The 18,572-nt window shown below is 38.0% G+C and overlaps 2 protein-coding genes, 1 long non-coding RNA gene and 1 other non-coding gene across 5 annotated transcripts; all 4 read left to right on the top strand.

Moving 5' to 3' along the window:
• Positions 1-1,822: 1,822 nt before the first annotated feature.
• On the top strand, positions 1,823-5,816 carry LOC4328910 (spermine synthase). 2 transcript variants are annotated; one of them, XR_010739390.1, is made up of 13 exons: positions 1,823-1,930; positions 2,065-2,315; positions 2,421-2,465; positions 2,723-2,799; positions 2,905-3,027; positions 3,185-3,289; positions 3,370-3,442; positions 3,564-3,635; positions 3,928-4,123; positions 4,322-4,377; positions 4,564-4,693; positions 4,995-5,069; positions 5,428-5,816. XR_010739390.1 is itself a non-coding variant. In XM_015771883.2 (12 exons), exons 2-12 carry the CDS (start codon positions 2,096-2,098, stop codon positions 5,503-5,505), a joined length of 1,194 nt encoding a protein of 397 aa, XP_015627369.1. In that variant the 5' UTR covers positions 1,823-1,930; positions 2,065-2,095; the 3' UTR covers positions 5,506-5,816. The 2 variants fall into 2 exon arrangements, 1 of the variants encoding a protein (XP_015627369.1); XM_015771883.2 differs by lacking the exon at positions 4,322-4,377.
• Positions 5,817-6,682: 866 nt separating this feature from the next.
• LOC136355461 (uncharacterized) lies at positions 6,683-7,870 on the top strand. Its single transcript, XR_010739714.1, has 2 exons — positions 6,683-7,056; positions 7,187-7,870. It is a non-coding gene; the product is annotated as an uncharacterized lncRNA (long non-coding RNA).
• A 375-nt stretch (positions 7,871-8,245) lies between these two features.
• LOC107277501 (uncharacterized) lies at positions 8,246-9,621 on the top strand. The gene is made up of 4 exons (XR_010739583.1): positions 8,246-8,368; positions 8,447-8,761; positions 8,913-9,178; positions 9,249-9,621. It is a non-coding gene; the product is annotated as an uncharacterized protein (transcript).
• Positions 9,622-17,318: 7,697 nt separating this feature from the next.
• LOC4328909 (uncharacterized) lies at positions 17,319-18,209 on the top strand. The gene has a single exon (XM_015768196.3). It carries the CDS (start codon positions 17,456-17,458, stop codon positions 17,867-17,869), a length of 414 nt encoding a protein of 137 aa, XP_015623682.1. The 5' UTR covers positions 17,319-17,455; the 3' UTR covers positions 17,870-18,209.
• The last annotated feature ends 363 nt before the right edge of the window (positions 18,210-18,572 follow it).

Below are 18,572 nucleotides of genomic sequence, written 5' to 3'. Positions count from 1 at the left end.
ACATTAGAATATGGTATATAGAATAGTCTTATAACCTTATCTTTTCGCTTATGCTTATATCTATCAGCTAAAATTTAAATTTTCAACCTTAAATATGGAGTTGATTTTGAGTTTTTTCATTGTAATCTATTTTTCAGTGTTTGCTTTTAGATTGTTAAGAGCACATATATAAAAGTTTTATTTATAAATGATTTTTTATTTGTAAATATGCTGTTTTGCTTTTTCCTTCAATATACCAAACGATGGGATTGTTAAAATATAGACTGGAATTTAAGAGAGAAAAAGACGTCTCAGCTCCCACATTACACATGCCCTAATCAACAAGAAAGAGCAGAATAGAACCCAACTGAAAAAGAGAGATTCCCTTAAATAAAGAGGCTTTTTCAGAACTAATAAAGTCCTGGCTCAATGGGGCTCCAGTTGTCGCATATATTCGCCCTCGTTTCTCTTTTTTTTGTTTGACAACAGTTACGTTAATTGCTATCCTAATATGGAATATCGATAAATCACCATATATGCTTGACTTTTGATCTGTTTTGCCTTGTGAAGCAGAAAATCTTCTACTATAATATTACCGGGTGATTTCTTGTGATTATTTGTATGCCCGAGCGTGAGATGCATGGGAGTACTGGCTGATGGTATTTTTCTGTAATATTTGACTCTAGTAGAGTTTAGTGCCGCTCGTGTTTAATTAGTGGTATGGCGAAATTGATGCTCGTGTTGTGCTTCTTACTCTATCCACTAATTAAATTATGCAGTTCATCTGACACTAAATATTGAGCCCTGAAACAGATAAGGACACCTTTTCGCTTCGTCCTGTTGAAAAAAAAAAGTAAGATAAATAGACAGAAACCTGAATTTGATTAATGGATGTGTCCTTGTTATGATTTTCCTCCACCGTTTCAGTAGTGGTTATCACTATCTAGAGTGAAGTTTAAAAATTAAGATGGTTACTGCGATAACCGAGAGGTATTGATATATTTAGAAGTTAAACTTTTAAGATTTTTTCAAGTTGTTGGCACTTAGAATTCAAAAAAGGTCTTGACAATGGATATTGTGGGTTGGTTTGCCATTAGTACTAGCACAAACTTCTCTAGAAGTGTAGAACTTTGATAGAAAGTCCTATGCAACAGTCCTATTCACATTCTTAAACGGTTTAGCTTTTAGGTGTTGTGAACTTTTGACTTTTGCAATTTCTTGACTTATACCTTTCGTCGTACTCCAATAAAAAAGCAAATCTTGGAACATATCTCTCCAATAGAAAGATAAAAAGAAATGCCGTTTCATTTTAAGGTACGTGCAGTCAATACAAGTTAACTCGATCTCGTGTAATTTGCAATACAAGATTTGACAAAACGGTGCAACCAAAGCCATTCATATAAAAACTTTCATAATATTATTATTATGCTACTATAATTTTCAAAGCTATATCTTTGGAAGTCCAAAACAATTTTTTTTACCCTAGAGTGAGTACATTTTAATCAGCCAAAATCTATCATCTGAAATATAATTATTTTCCTCATAACCATATGATATTAATAGTGTACACATGTCACACACTTGTTTTGGCACACTTTGACACGGCTCAAACCAGCACATCCACTAATAATCGGATACCTTAATAATAATACTACATACATATGGGTTACAAAAACCCAAGCTACAATCCGATCCGTCCATCCTCCATCCGATGGCCGATAAGCCGTCCACGCGTCCACGGCAATCTCGCGATCCCTTGCTATATAATAATAATCCCCGGAAACCCCAGAAGGAGAAAAGAAAAAGATGGAAATAAAAGGAAGAGAGGAGGAGGAGGAGGAATAGCCGAGAAGCCACCACCGCCACCGGAGGAGGAGCTCTATTTATGCCCTCGCGGCGGCGCCTCCTCTCCCCGCACCCCCCCGCCTCGCCGCTCGCCACCGCGCCCCAGGTTAGCCCACCCCCACCCCCCCCCCCCGAAGAACCCCCCCCCCCCCCCCCCCGCGCCGCGCTCTCGCCTTCTCGTTTGATGGATTGATTGCTTTTTTTTGTGGGATTTTTTATTTATTTATTTTTGGGGTGTAGAGGCTGGGAACTTCGAGGAGGAGCAGGATCCATGGAGGGTGGAGGCGCAAGAAATGGCTCGACGACCGGGGCGGCGCGGACAGGGGGGAGTGGGGGTGATGCTGCTGCTGGTGGTGGTGGTGGCTCCGCCGGGAACGGGAAGCCGCTGCCCCCTTGCTGCGTCAAGGCCAGGGCGGCGGCGCCTGAATCCGAGGCCAAGTGCCACGCCACCGTGGTGTCCGGATGGTTCACCGAGCCCCGCTCGCGCGGCGGTATGTGACGTTGTTGTTTCTTGATTCTTGATGATGACGATAGATGCTTTATGCCCTATTTTGGATGATGATGATGTTCGTTTGTCTGAATTTTGGTTTGTGCAGGTAAAACGAGCAAAGTGCAGTATTACAATAACCCGATGTGGCCAGGTATTTTTCACATGTTGTTATGTTCATAAATACTATTCTTATAGATACATGGTTTATTGTGTGTTAGCAAATTAAAAAAATTACTAGACTTCACTTGTTCTGTCTGGATACTTTTGTTTACCCCCAGTTTTTTTGTTTTTGTAATTTTCCCCTAAATCTTTTTTTTCATCTGTTGTTCTGTTGCCATCTCACTGTTAGATATAATCCAACAATTCCAATTAATCCTCACAGCTCTCATGATTTATTTTTGTACACAGGAGAGGCCCATTCACTGAAAGTTGAGAAGATCTTGTATCAGGGGAAGTCACCATACCAAGAAGTTTTAGTTTTTGAGGTTCTCAACTTCTCATCACCTATTGACAGCCAAAATAAAAAAAAAATCTAGTATTTATTATACTTTGTATTACAGTGTTGTGTGACCTGTTTTTTTTTTATGCAGTCCTCAACCTATGGAAAAGTTCTTGTCCTTGATGGTATTGTCCAGTTGACTGATAAGGATGAATGTGCGTACCAGGAAATGATTACTCACCTTCCGCTTTGCTCAATTCCATCCCCAAAGAAAGTAAGGACTCCATTTATTTTTTTTCCATTAGAGGTGAAATTAACACTTTTGACAGACTCGAAATTGATTGTCTTAAATTATTTTCTTCCTTTTATCCTTACTTCTATAGAAAATTTTAGTTTGGTCACTAATGTTCTTTGGACCTACCAAATTTCAGGTTTTGGTTATTGGAGGTGGTGATGGTGGAGTCCTTCGGGAGATATGTAGACATGGTTCTGTGGAGTCAATTGATATATGTGAAATTGATCAGCTAGTTATTGATGTAACAATTCTCCTTTGATATTTGAATAAATATATGTCATTGCACAACAAACTTTCCTGATATGCATCTTAATTATGTAGGTTTGTAAAGATTTCTTCCCAGATTTATCTGTTGGATTCAAAGATCCTCGTGTTCGGCTTCATGTTGGTGATGGTACGTTCACAATCAATATTACCTGTTTATAACTGTGAAAAAAATATATCCTATTTGCAATTTAGATGCACCTTTCAATTCTTTGGTTTGTAATTTTCATAACTGTCCTATTTTATTTCAGCTGTGGAGTTCTTAAGGAATGCTCCTGAAGGGACATATGATGCTATTATTGTCGATTCATCAGACCCGATTGGTGAGCTCATGCTGCTGTACCGTTACTTTTTTTTATTATAAAGCCTCAAAAACAATGGCTATTTATCTTTGTCGCTGAATGTCAGCTCGCTAGAATATTGTTCTTTTTTTTACTTCCCATGAAATTATTCCTGATCTCTTTAGTTTTTATAGCTTTTGCTATATCAATAGAAATTCTTATATGAACAAAAAACTGGTCTGATCATGTTTGACTTGAAAACTTCACCTACATTTTGTATTCCCATTTGATGGTAATGTTCTTACACTATCTGTTTTGGCATTATCTGTTGCAGGGCCTGCCCAGGAACTTGTGGAGAAGCCATTTTTTGACACAATCGCAAGAGCTTTGAGGCCTGGTGGTGTTCTTTGTAATCAGGCTGAGAGCATGTGGTTGCATACGCATCTTATCCAGGACATGCTTTCGATCTGCCGTGAGACATTCAAGGGTTCTGTCCACTATGCCTGGACGAGTGTCCCGACATATCCCAGGTTCTTCATTCGTTTCCATTTTCTCCTTCTGTCCATTTTCTGTATGCAAGCCAGGTTTTATGATTAGAAATTCTTTGATATGTTAACATTGCTTTTCTTTTATGCTATTACTGATTTTGGTATATGATGAGTTAAAAATGTCTTAGTTGTCAACCTCATTGTGTTCTACTCACGTTTATTTGGGTTTGTTCCTAACAGATGATACTGTTATCAGTGAACTGGCGGTACCACTGTTTCAGTTAGACAACGAACTGGTTAGACAGTTGGTTGCGATTCTTTTTATTGTGTATTAAGCTCATTGCTCCACTGTTTTAATATGGTGAAAGTGAAGCATTAAGCTGCATAAATCGCCTAGATGATGTTTTTCAAGTGGTAATTACTGGCTTGCCGCAATGTTTGGAGTTCACTTTTAACATACATTTATTCCTTTGCATTTGCAGTGGTGTGATTGGGTTTCTGCTATGTGCCAAAGAAGGTCCACCAGTCAACTTCCTGACTCCTGCAAATCCAATTGAAAAACTAGAAGGAGCTATGGAAGCAGGAAGGGATATTAGATTTTATAATTCAGAGGTTTGTTCTCTCTAAAGAATTACCTAGGAATCTTCAATTTCTATATCTTGTTTCAGTTTGTCTTATTTTTTTGGTCATGGTGTGCGGACTGTATTCCCAATAAAATTAATAAGGAATTTTACTTCTGAATTACATTTATCTGCTATGATTAACTTTGTCTTGTGTCATGGGAGTACTTCTATACGGCCGCCTTTCCTATTTTTTGAATGAACTGCTACCTAGTTGTTTGATCTTTAGTATTATTAGTCCTTATCCTATCAACACTTAAGCACACTCATTAATGATTTTTGCTGCTGATCAGATGCATAGAGCCGCATTTGTTCTCCCAACCTTTGCAAGGAGAGAGCTAGAGGCGTATTGTACTACCGTTGAAAGGGTAAGTTGCTTCAAATCCTGGTAACTTGTAAAGCCACATTTATTTTCTTTTATAATCAATTTTGCTGTGATGGCCATCACTTGCCACCCGAACTCAGAGCCGTTAACTGTAGTCATGATGAATATGCATTCAGAATTGTTTTCCAGACTGTTCCTTACCTTTTTTGTTAGAAAGTTTATAACCTTCTTTTAGAACATCCAGACTGTTCCTTACTGTTGCAGAATCTATTCTGTTTAGGTTGGATTTCATATAATATAGGCAAAATAGTTGTTGGTCTATATTCTGTGGAAGATAGGAGATTAAAATTTACTAATGTACTGATGTTAGAGTCACCATGAAGTTGTGCTTACCATTACAGGAACAACAAGAAGAAACAACGGCCGAGCCTCTGAAGATGAACATTATGCCGAACAGTGAAATTCTTACTGCTTCCTAGATCAGGGTTTTTGCCTGCTCACATCATTGGATAATCAAGAAACCATTCCTTCACCTTACAGCGTTGGACTTGACCTAGTATTGTATTATTATTAAATACAGTAGCATGTAGCGATTGCATTAAGCAGTGGACTGCATTACGACCAACGCATCACCGAGGCTTACGGCTTGTAATCCATATTGTAGACTGTTGAAATGAGTGAGGCTTAATAATAAAAAAGGAGAGATGAGGATCTGACAGGATTGTGACACGTATTATAACCTTATATGTAACATAATCAATTTGCTGCTTGTTGTTACAGCTTTGTTTAACCGCCAGGTTGTGTTTGTGATTTGCAGTTGGTCTAGAGCATGATTTTTTTTTTGTTTTATCCACGTCGTTGTAAGATTCTTTTCACGTGCTGACGTTCTGATAGCTTGTCATTACTGGAGCACTGCTGATTTGTTTACCCATTTGCCGTAACAAATCACGTTGACCACGAGCCACCATCCTTGCTACCTGTTCTAAATTGGATCGATAAAAATACAAGTTCGATTGAAGCACGTGTTTCTAACTTTCTATACGTATAATAATTCTCGACATCTTTTTTTTTAAAAATAACCAGCTCAACAAATATTAGTTTTCGTTCCAAAGTTTGTCTGTAATACAATTCTCCAAAGTCTAGTATGCTGGAAATTTGGTACTCCTTCCGTACTCGTAAAGGAAGTCGTTTAGTCGTTTAGGACAGCGACACGGTCTCTAAAACATAACTTTAACTTCTTGTTTCTATAAAAATATTTATTGAAAAGTGATATATGTATACTTTTATGAAAGTATTTTTCAAGACAAATCTATTCATATAATTTTTACATTTTCAAACTCAACAACTTGAGAGTTATTCATGATTTATATTTCCAAGGTTTGACTTAAACATTGTCCTAAACGACTTCCTTTACGAGTATGGAGAGAGTACTAATTTGATTTGACCCATTTCTGAGCTCAGATTCAAATAATTTAAAATGGGGATAAGTTCATTTTGACTCCCTCGAATATATGTCAAATCTAATTTTGTATCCCTCATATATATTAACCCTCTAACTAATAAAATCGATGTAATTTGATTCCCTCGTCTGTTTTGTATGCGGTTTTCACTAACATTGCTTGTTTACTTGGTTTAACCGGATGAATCAGCATGTGAGGCATTCATCTCAGTGACCCTACGTTTCTCCTCCCTCCCCTTTTCCCACAGCGCCACAGGTTGCACCACGCTGCCACCCACACGTTCCAGTTCAAGTTGAGGCTGAAGGGAGGGAGTGTGCGGCGGCGTTTGGTGAGCTCAAGTTCTCTTCCTCAGGCGTCTCTGCAGTCAGCACCAGTGCGGGCAGATCGAGCGGCGAGGCCTCAAGGCATAGTAGAGAGCCCGGGTGGCGATGGATATGAACACTGACCAGCAAAGAAGCGACACAACGATGGCGCTTGGACTCAGGGGGAAAAAAAGGCGAGGACGGGAGACGTAAAGGCTTGCAGGTGGATGTGGCAGACACCAGCGGGTTGACGCTGCTGCGCGTGATGGTAGGGAACCGGAGCTTGGGGTCACCGTTCCTAGTTTATAGTGAGTAGGTGAATCCTAATTCACCACTGCTCAATTTGCTTCAAATTTTCTTCTTATTTGTACCAGCATTGTTTCTCTTTTCAATTCTAGATGGTTAATTTGGAGAAGAAGAGTCGCACACCTCGCCGGTTCTCGAGCCGCTGCTTGCAACCCCATCCGAGCCAGCAACTTTGTCCTAGCTCATGCAGATTTGGGCTCGTCCGCCGGGCGTTGTTGCTCCTCGCCACACTCGAGCTCGTTTGGCCATGTAGGGGAAGGATGCTCCTTGTCGCTTGATGTCATCGCACCGCCGTCCATCCGTGGACAAAGAGAGGAGTCGCTTATGTGTGGGTCCCACGTGCTGATTCAGCCGGTTGAACCAGCTCAACAAGACACATAAGTGAAAACTGCCTACAGAAGAAGAGTCGAATTACACGATTTTTAATAGCTAGGGGGGTTGTAAAGATGTGGTTGAGGAATACGAGTTAGATTATAACCATATATGTGGGACACAATGTGGACTTTATACTTTAAAAGGCCTCAAAACTATCAATTCCAGCCCATGGGCCGAACCCTGTTGTGTTGTGGGCCCACCTCTCCAGGTTTGGTATCATGCATGATGCTTGTAGGCCAGCCTCCAGTTTCCTAGTATGTAATGTACCTTCTTTGAGGCATTTGCTGGTGCATTTCCAGATCTGTAACAGAGAGAGTGTGCAAATGTCACTCTGCTATAGGCTGATATCTGCGGTCATGTTGAAAATAGGTAAATGGTGATAACTGACAACTGCTTGTTTACTGGGTTGTTTTTGTGTTCTCCAGAAGATGTGGTTAGCTCCAATTTCTCTATCACCATATCGTGTACCTTCCATTTACTTTGTATCAGAGCAAAGTTTAAAAAAATGAATTTACTGTGTTGCACTACTGCATTTTTGTCATCTCTCGGGTTCTAAGTCTTAACCACTAATATCAAACTTGCTGACGGTGCTTTCCACCATATACGAATACAGTGTGTAGCATCTGCATTCCAAGAAGGACCTTACTCTATTCATTCTGTCCATCTGCATTTCTGATGTGAGGCATTTTATTTGTCTCACTCTCTTTTTTCCCCCTTTCTGACAGTGCTTTTGTGATATCAGGGAGATTGCGATGCACTAGCTACCGCTCTTGTCTCCACACCATGCTCTTGTGGCTAAGGGATGAAGATATGGGTGGAAGGGAATCAAGACGCACATATCATAGTTTATCTGCAAGAGAGACTCCAGTCTCATTCTTTGTGCTACTGTGGAGCCCAAGGTTTGATGCCTCCTTGTCTTCCTCCTTGTAATGTAGCACCAGAAATGTCATCCTCTTGCTTGCTATGCTATCATGCAGGCCAAATTGCAGAGCTCTAATCATAACACGCAATGATGAAACACCACCTGGTTCATGCTTAATTATCGTCGTCCTCACGTCCATCTTAAACAAATGCTCATATTCGGCTCGCCAAGTTGGAGATAACTAAAAATTAAGAACTTTCAGCCTTGCTGATCCATGGCTTTTGTAGCTACTAAGAATTAAAAAACTTTCTGCCTTGCTGATCCATGGCTTTTGTAGCTGTAGCTGCAGCTGCAGCAGCAGCAGCTTGGGATTCCATTTCAATGGTTGCTGCCGTTTCGTACCATCTCGTCCCTGTCCGTCCTCTCTCAGGTACTTTACTCGTGCAACATTAAGTTAATGCTACACTGATGGCAGATGAGATGAAGATGCCTATGACTTGTTTATTCCAAGATGATGATGATCAACGATCATGACACACCTGCTTAGCCTATAATTTTCAGTCCTCTCAACATTTTGACAGGAACTCAGAGTTGCATCAGCCTGATGCTAGCCCCATGTCAGCTGGGAAACACTGCTGACTTGTCTGAATCTAGCCACACGCAGCTGCGGACGACGGCGAGCCGCCGCTACGTGACATGCCGGTCGCCCTCCCCGGTGAGGACTATCCTGACCGCCGTCGTCGTCGTCGTTGCCCTCCTCCTCCTCCGGCTGCACACCACCTGTGAACGAAGAAGGCGGCTTGCACTTGCACATGCACAATTTACAGCCCTGGCCTGACCATGACAGGTTTCTAACCATCCAAATCAATCCTGCTGAGAAATTTTCTGATTTTTCCTTTTCTTTTCGTCGTCTTCAGCAGCGACGAGCGAGCCGCCGACGACGAACGTTTCATGGAGCGTGATACTGTTTGGAGCACGTAGCGTAAGAGTTTTGTTTTTATGTGAAGCATTTTCATATGTTAAATCATATGATTTTTATATAGGGAGGTGTTGTGTGCTGGTTTTGTATCTGAGCGTACGTAGTATTGGCCTTGTTCTTGGAAGGTTGGTGGTATGTGCCGTATTGGAACGGGTTCACTGAGTGAGAGAGAGGGACAAGTTTGTTTTTTTGGTGGATTTTTGGGATGTGGTGCCGACTGATTGGATATCAGGAATAGTTTTTCTCCCCTCTTGCTACAGTCCTGTAAATAGATAATCAGATTACTTATACCGACTTAGAGGTGAACCTTCCCCACTTTTTCTTCTTTTATTCTGAGTTAAGTTTGCTTGAGATCGGCGTGACATCCTTTATGTCGTTGTAACTAAAACTTTATTTTCCTCAATCTTAATGAAATTGGCTGGTAAATGTTTGGTCAACCCGGTAAAAAATACTTATACCGACTTATACCTCAATAGCATCCTTAGGATCAAGTGATCAACCAGTGGCGAACCCAGAGTCCGGCAGCCATAGGCAGCCACTGCCCTGGGCTCGCCGGCGCACGACAAGAGGGTGGAAACCACCAAATTGTAGGTTTTGTCCAAGCTTGAAAAGAAGAAATCAAATCTACTACTAGCACTCTGATCTTCATGGATGGTTGATTGGACTTACTCTGTACTCCACCAAGTAAATGAGATCAAATGGAGTATTGCTTAGGCATCATATAATGATGAATAAAAAACATCACGAGGAATAAATAGTTTGAATCAACGCAACCAAATAGACGGTGTGCAGCCATTTTCCTCTCGTAGAATCGATACTCCCATGTCCCATTCACTAAGGCGCGATTAAATTTGATATAATTTTTAAAACTAATCTCACAACAAAATCATAATTTAAATGACAATCTAATAGTATTTTTTTCAGTAAAATAATATTTAGTTATAATAAATTATTTATTAATTAAATATTTAAAGAGTTGAATATTAAAATACTTGCTACCTCTGTCCTACAAAGATCGTAGTTTTGTATTGTTTATGTCTAACGTTTGACCGTCTGTCTTATTTAAAAATTTTTCATGACCAATATTTTATTTATTATTATATGGTAAAACATGGATAACAATATACTCATGTGACTAATTTTTTTAATTTTATTTATAAATTTTTTAAATAAAATGTACTGTCAATTAAACGTTGGACACGGAAACTCACGGCTGCATTTAAAATGGGCCAAAGATAGTACTCCCTCCATCTACTTATGATAGTCATATTTCATCTTGGCACATAGACCAAGGATAAATAATTCTACTTATTATCTATTTAAACATGCTACTAATTATTCCTCGTAAACAAGCGATTTATTAATATTTACATTTCCCGATGCCCAAGTAGCCAATCTTGTGTGGAAGAATGGTGAGTCACGCATTAAATCCGAAAAAGTCAGATTGTTGGATTGAAATATGCCTCTCAAAAATAAATTTTTCAGATTTGTAAATATGCCTATCAAAAATAGATGGAGGGAGTATCAAATGGGACGGAGTGAGTACTATTTGACGGACACTTGTTGCTTGGGTTTTGATCCAGTGGACACATAAGCGCGAGCGAGATGTGTCACTGTGCATGCATCATGCAGGCTTCATCATTACGTCGCCAAAGAGTCAAGTCATGGTTAACGACAATTTATTATGGTAAAGTACCCATCTAGTTACAAATTAACTACTTAGATCAGTTCCTTTTAAAAAAAAACTTCTTAGATCAGTAGTACTAGAGGTGCCAAAATCTCCATCAGTCGATGCTCAATATTGGTATGGATGATTCGGTCAAATGCATTCATTTTGACGTATCATTATCAACATATCATAGCTTAATTGGATGAAGTGAAATTAAACTAGTTTCTTCTATCCGTACTACTTAAAAGAGAAGAGTCGTGTCTCCACTTCACTTAAAAACCTCTTTCCTCTAAAAATATCCACCCTGAAAAACCAATTTCTCAAAAAAAACCAGCCATTTTTAAAAAAGCCGAACAACCCATTAACACAAATCCTCCCACTAAACTTTATAAAATAACTGTTGTAACGCGCGGACCTATAACTAATGAAATTAAAAAAGCACCATGAATATCATGTATACACGTGGAAGCTTTCAATAATAATTTAGTGAAGCTAAAAAATTTGTTGCTGGTCTCCATCTCTTGAATGTGTATTAAGAGACGCACTCATAGATGTGTGGATGGTGTGCGTGTGTAGGAGTGTGTGTGAGCGCATCTTCTTTGTAAATTGTAACTAAAAAACATTCTCTAGTAATTACTTTTTTCATCATTTAAGCTCAGAAAAAAATCACCGATTTTTATTTTGGAAATTAAATTAAATATTGTGTTGAACTGAGTCCAACTCAATTCTTCCTTCGGCGAAGCAACCATGAAAAATTAACCACTTGCACTCGTACGTGCGAATTGAGCTGTTCTACTCGATGCCAAATTAAATGTGAGGGCGACAAGAGTCAATTGCTTGTGCACGCTGGTTCGAAAGAGAAAGCACGAAGAAAGAAAGAAAAAAAAGAGCTTACAAAACAGAAAAGCAAGTTGTCGTCGCATGTAACCGTCACAAACATGAACGCTCATGCACTTTGCATGCATATATGAAACCGTGTGCATCTGAAATTCTGAATGTCCTTCCTACCTTCCTCTCTAATTTTCATGTTCAAAATAATGGATTTGACTTTAAGGGTACCTTTGAAACGCAAGTTTGAGAAAACATAGAAATTAAAATAACATAGAAATAAAATACCATATTTATTGGATTCTTATGGATTTTGAAACAAAGGAAGTCTTCAAACTATCATTTGATTAGCACATAGAAAAAATGTTGGAATTTTAGACATATGAAGAGGAAAACACGAGGTAAGACATCATGCTTATTTTCCTCCAAAATTGCTATAGCAAGATCCATTTCATAAGAATTTCAAAGAAATTGGTAGGAATCCTTTGTTTCAAAGAACTCTTTAGGATCATTTTTCGTAGGATAAAATCTTTTAGAATTCCTATGGTTTTTCCTTTGTTTCAAAGGGAGCCTTAAAGAATTGCAGGATGCTCACTGAAATCAGTTTATTTCCAATATAAATTGCAAAAGTTTATGGAATATCAGGGTTGTAATATTGACAGCTGCAACAAAGTGGAGTGTTTTCTGCAAATATTTATGACAATTTTCCTACGATTATCTGCGATTAGGCAATTGGGATTAAATTGTACTTGTTTATAATTATTCTCTCTGGTTTTGAATGTTTGACACCATTGAGTTTTAAATAAGCAATTGGATTTAACTGTACTTCTTTATAATTATTCCTTCCGGTTTTTAATGTTTGACGCCGTTGAGTTTTGGACATGTATTCATTTGATCATTCATCTTATTTAGAATTTTGTGCAAATATACAAAATATAAATCATTCTTATACTTTCAGTTATGAAATAAAATGCAATAAAATAAATGATAAAACATATTTTTTTAATAAGATGAATAGTCTAACATATATATACCCAATTAACTTATAAAGTTAACAACGTCAAACATTAAAAACTGGAGAGAGTAGTATTTTCTCAACATATACCAGTAAGTTTTTTAGGGTACGTAGTAACGTATACCAGTAATAGTTCTTCTTGTGTAATCGGATTAAAAAGCTTCTTAAATTCATGTCCTGCATTAAAAAAAATATAACAATTTGTTCGGAAAAGTACGTGTGTACCACATCTATATATATCAATATTTTTTCTGTAAATATATATGTGAGGCTGTCGTACGAATGAAAATTCTTGACCATATCCAATCATACCAAATACTCTGATAATAAAATAAATCGGATAATAACTTCATTTTCTGCTTTGACACCCCTAACAAAAACGAAAGGGCCACTCTACACTACATCCACATATTAATTAAAGCACTAGAAAAGCTAGTATATTTGTTTGCAGCTCCTAATCCAAGGACCTGAGTGAAGGATCGAGTCTATGGCTTGGCTTTTTCGTCATCTTTAGTCGTCGCACGTCTCTAGCCACACATCGTTTCAGGCTCTAATGTCTAATCAGTTGGTTCTAAGCTAGTCTTGTAGTACAGTATATGTAAAACTGTTTTTGCGTGTGATTATGATATACTCCTTTCATTTTAAAATATAGGAACCTAGCTAGTGTGAGACGAGATGTATCTTAACACGAATCTCGATAGATATATCCAAATTTATAGTATTAGAATATGTATACTATCATTTGCTAAGTTGCTATATTTAAGGAAGGAAAAGTAGTTTTCATCACCTCACCATGATTCTTTCATCCACCAAGTAAATTAATCAGGGCATGCAAACAAGGTTTCTTGTGGGATTTTACAGTTGTTTTAATTTGCTATTTCGAAATAATCTATATATAATTAAGATAGCTAAAAAAGGCACCAATTCGGAAAGAAATTTGGATGGCTCGAAACTACATAAGAGAAAAGGTTTTGGCAGTTAGATTACGGTAGATTGTAGCGGTATAGAAATGGTTGTGTACATAATACAATTGTATCTATTCATCAAGAACAAAAGCTAAAAGATGTCACCGAATTCAGTTCTACTTTTATAACATGTATATAAATAATATAATTACATCTATATAGAAAAATGAGATAAGAGTTATATCAGATCCAACCTACCTTTTAAAATCAAGATTTGCACAAAATTGCGTGGGAAAACATACTAGTTTGTCATAATGAAACTACTATTTCAACATGAACTAAATTAATTGAATCAAGAGCCGTTGTATTGTTTGTTGCGGCTATGATAATATGATTCACATAATTGGCGATTTGATTTTTCTAGTTAATATAGAAATTTTCTGAAAGTGCCTAATTAATATTGAAGTTAGATATAGATGGACTCCACTATAATTCTTTGCGTATTAAATTTCTTAACTAATTAGGAATCATGAATATGTACTAATGAGAAATTTAATGCTTTATTTAGATATAAAAACGAATCATAAGACATCTTTAATGTGACAATGAAATTAGCCTTTGAAAAAAGTATCGCACATGCATACATTTCTGTAGTCTTACTTTTAAGAAATGACTAATTTGTGATATTATTGACATGTGATAGCTCTATGCGAACACCCAAAATCTGTTGGTAAATCTAAACATAACATGTACCTATTTTAGATTTATTGTTACCAAATATTGTTTATATATGTATATGTTGTTTTTGTCAATTATGTAATTACATGAATCCAATTTTTAATTGTAAAGGGACTCATGGTTGGGATTCAAATATTTAAATCGGGTATACACTTGATTTAGACGAGTACAAAACTTTTGAGACTTTTTGTATGAATATTAACTTGTTTATAATTAGTTCAAACAATTTTGAACTGAATTCGAACTTATATATGCATTTTTTTCTTAAATTTTGTTTCTAGCTAGGCATATGCCATAGAAACATATAAATAGCTAGGCATGTGATTATTTGGGATAGTAAAATAAATAATATGAATTTGAGTTGCTTTGTTATAAGATATGGGTATCAATAAAAAAATTACACTTAGGCTTATACCTTTAAGTTGGAACTTTTTTTAAAAAGTTGAATTGATTTATTTTCAAATCGAAGGCCCGGGCATCATGAAATCAATATTATTTGGAGTATATAAACCTTCTGAATCAAAATCTAATATACATGCGTATTTGAGATCTATCGCTGCAGGGCACCACATGTGGAAACATGCACATAGCGCCATTTTGTGTGTTTTTTTTAGAACAACCATTTTGGGTTGTTACGTACTAAAATATGCCCTAAGAATCAATTACTATCATGCAACTTTAATATAGTATTTGCCTAGAGTTTTGGTTGGAGCCATTTTTTTACCAAATCAATGTGATACTTAATTATTTTACTAAATTATTAATAGTGCCAAAACTCTTTTATTTGCAACACAATTTACCTAATTATTTTGACACTACTAATATTTTGACAGGGTGTAAAGAACTAAAATAGCCCAATGTATACACGAGATAAGTACATATATACTCCCTCTGTTTCAAAATAAATTTATTTCAACTGTTTTTTCTCAACCAATCACAATATTCTTCTAACTATTCTCACTTAATTTTTTAATATGTACGTCTAACTTTTAAAAAAAATACTTACATTTTAAAGAAAGAGGAAGTACTCCATACTACTTACAGTGTTTTATTTCACGTCGACGTTGTGCTAGCTGTCTTCCTTTTTCAGAACAGGTACGTACGTACGTAGGCATCGATCCAGCTCAGCTTTAATTTAAGGTCGCATATATGAACCTATATTATTTATCTAGATAGAGAACTTTAGCAAAATCAACACATATACGTACATACACACGAATGGGAATAATGGAATCTTCTTTGTGCTCGACGATCGTACGTGCCGGTGGATCGACTGCGAGAGATTTTGCAGAGATCGATCGAGTTGGTGTGCATGCATGAATGATCGATCGATCGATGATGGATGGTTGCGAGATCACGTGCAGCGGCATTCGTCTAAAAAAAGTTGGTGCGTACGTAGTAGGTGCTTCCCTCGTTTCATAAAAACAAACCTACTATATAAAATATGACGCATTGTAGTATTTCAAATCTGTACCGTTTGCATTTATTGTATTAGAATGCGTTATATTTCATATTTAATTTATTTTTTTAAAGACGAAGGGAGTAGATAGGTGTTGCTGGTGGTACTGATTTGATGCGTCTCTGTGTTGTTTTTGGAATGTTGTTTGCGCAGAGGAGGATGCGTCCCGGTTTTGTATCTTGTGAATGTTCTTTTTCGTGCGTTGCTTTTGGAATCATGCGTGTACACACATGTCATTAGTTGTCTGTGATATCTCATGTGACAAGTGTACCTTAAAATATGATTGGAACTAATTTCGATCCGGAAAAACCAGAAGGAAAAATTCTTATTCCTTCTCACTCACTACCGCGGAAATCTCCAAAAAGAATCATGATTTTCACACGATTTTCGTAGAAATGCTAGCAACCACCACTATACATCCCGTGAGTGCAACTCGATCGGTTTTTTACTTTTACAATGAGCACATCCACAACATATATACTACCCCCATTTTTTTAATGTACAACTTCATTGATTTTTTTATAAAATGTTGGACCATTCGTCTTATTTAAAATTTTTATGTAAATATAAAAAAAATTAAATCATGTTTAAAGAATATTTGACGATAAATCAAGTCATAAGAAAATAAATAATAATTACATAAATTTTTTATAAAACGAATGATTAAATGTATCTTAAAAACATCAACGATGTCATATATTAAAAAATAGAGGAAGTAGCTAGCTAGGCAGCAGTAGCAGAGCAACAAAGGAAGCTAAACTCAAGCTACGTTGTCATGTTAGATCACGGCATCAACGAAAGTATCTATTTCTAAAATAAGTTCTTTCATAAATATATTTATAAAACAAATTTTTGAAAAAGACCAAAAATTGAAAAATTCCAGAGGTACGTGATCAGTGATCGAGATGCACCAAACCAACCCAAAGCAACCCATCCATCGTCGCCAGTCCCCCACCATGTGCCCCTAGACAGCGACTCTTTCGGATTTATTACCGCTTGATTGCCACACAAATTTTGACAATACGACCCTTTACAAAAACTAATTTTACAAATGAACTGTCATCAAAACTTATTTAAAAAATTACCATTTTGTTCAGCGCCAAATCATATGGCACTAAACTTAGACACCTCAGCGCTAAATAGCACGACGCTGAATGTACATTGGCACGCTGACTCAGCCTCCTATTCACGGTGGCACGACATTCAGCGCCAGTTGACGTGGCGCTGAGGTGTCTAAGTTCAGCGCTATACGATTTTGCGCTGAACAAAAGGTTATTTTTGAAATAAGTTTTGGCGACGGTTCATTTGTAATATTAGTTTTTTCAAAGGGTTAAATTGTCAAAATTTGTGTGATTGCCATCTCCTTCGCCATTGGAGCTCACCACACACTCGCTACCCTACTTCTTCTGTTCGTTAAATATATACTCCTCCACCACCTCACTCCCTCGCCTTCTCATTCACCAACCCAGCAAAGCTCGATCGACCACGTGATCGAGCTCGATCTGCTCGCCGCCGGCGGTGACCATCAGCCATGGGCAACTGCCTGCAGAGCGGCGGCGGCGGCGCGGCGGCGTTGGGAGACGGGAAGATGAGCATGAGGAGGAGAGTCTGCGGCGGCGGTGGTGGTGGGGAGGAGGAAGACGAGGCTGCAGGGTCGTCGTCGTCGTCGTCGGTGATGAAGGTGAAGATGGTGCTGACGAAAGCCGAGCTGGAGTGGCTCATGGCGCAGCTCAAGGCCGGCGACCGCCGCCTCGAGGACGTGCTCCAGGAGATGGCCCGCAAGCGCAACCGCGGCCTCCTCACCACCGCCGCCGCCGCCGGTGACGCCTGCGCCGCCTGCGCCGCCGGCGCCGGAGGAGGCGACGGCGCCGACGGGTGCTGGCGGCCCAGCCTGGAGAGCATCGTCGAGGGCCCCGAGATGAGCTCCTTCAGCTTCGACTACTGAACTGATCGCCAGTGTGTCAAAGAGCTAGAGCCTTGTTAATTACGTTAATTACCTTGCTAATTACGTTTAGAGCACGGTAATTTTTCTTGTTAGCAGTGCATGGCCGTCTTTGCTTGCCATGGATGAATCATGAATGGGATGATCAGGGAAGGATAAATTTAACTCTTGTCCTAATGGCTAGAGTTATGAGTTACTACTTGGAGTTGTAGCTAGGGGTAATTAATCTAGGTCGGCTCCTTGCTGCTTTTGAGTTAATCTTTGCTTAACTTTTTTTTTCATTTTTGTATATACAGTGTACTATCTCTGAGAAGTAGTAGAAATACTCTTGTAGTCTTGTATACTTTATTACTTGTATGCTCTTTCTAGTTCTTCTTCTTTGATAATTCTAGCTCTCTGCTAATTGCAACTCTCTTTTGTAATTTTTTTTTCCTCTTGCCTAATTAATTCTGGAGTTCTTTTGCTGCTACTGTTGTGTCATCTCCAACTCTGTTTTTGCTACTCTGCTCCCAGCTTCCATGAACTTTTCTTTTTTTTCACCACTATTTGGCACAAAGAAAGAAGCCCATTTGCTCGCTTTTGTCAGTGCTTTTCTTTCTTAGGGTATATTTAGTTCACACCAAAATTAAAAGTTTAATTGAAATTAAAACGATGTGACGAAAAAATTGGAAGTTTATATGTGTAGAAAAGTTTTGATGTGATAGAA

Source organism: Oryza sativa, chromosome 2, assembly GCF_034140825.1.
Source record: "Oryza sativa Japonica Group chromosome 2, ASM3414082v1".
Taxonomy (NCBI): Eukaryota; Viridiplantae; Streptophyta; class Magnoliopsida; order Poales; family Poaceae; genus Oryza; species Oryza sativa.
Note: the sequence above shows the minus strand (reverse complement) of the source record. Positions and strands in the feature narration are given on the sequence as shown.

Bases quoted from the DNA above. Each gene is read 5' to 3' on its own strand.
- LOC4328909 (XM_015768196.3), top strand. From the start codon at position 17,456: ATGGGCAACTGCCTGCAGAGCGGCGGCGGCGGCGCGGCGGCGTTGGGA.
- LOC4328910 (XM_015771883.2), top strand. From the start codon at position 2,096: ATGGAGGGTGGAGGCGCAAGAAATGGCTCGACGACCGGGGCGGCGCGG. The intron at 2,316-2,420 runs GTATGTGACGTT...TGGTTTGTGCAG, and splicing joins CGAGCCCCGCTCGCGCGGCG to GTAAAACGAGCAAAGTGCAG. The intron at 3,028-3,184 runs GTAAGGACTCCA...ACCAAATTTCAG, and splicing joins CAATTCCATCCCCAAAGAAA to GTTTTGGTTATTGGAGGTGG.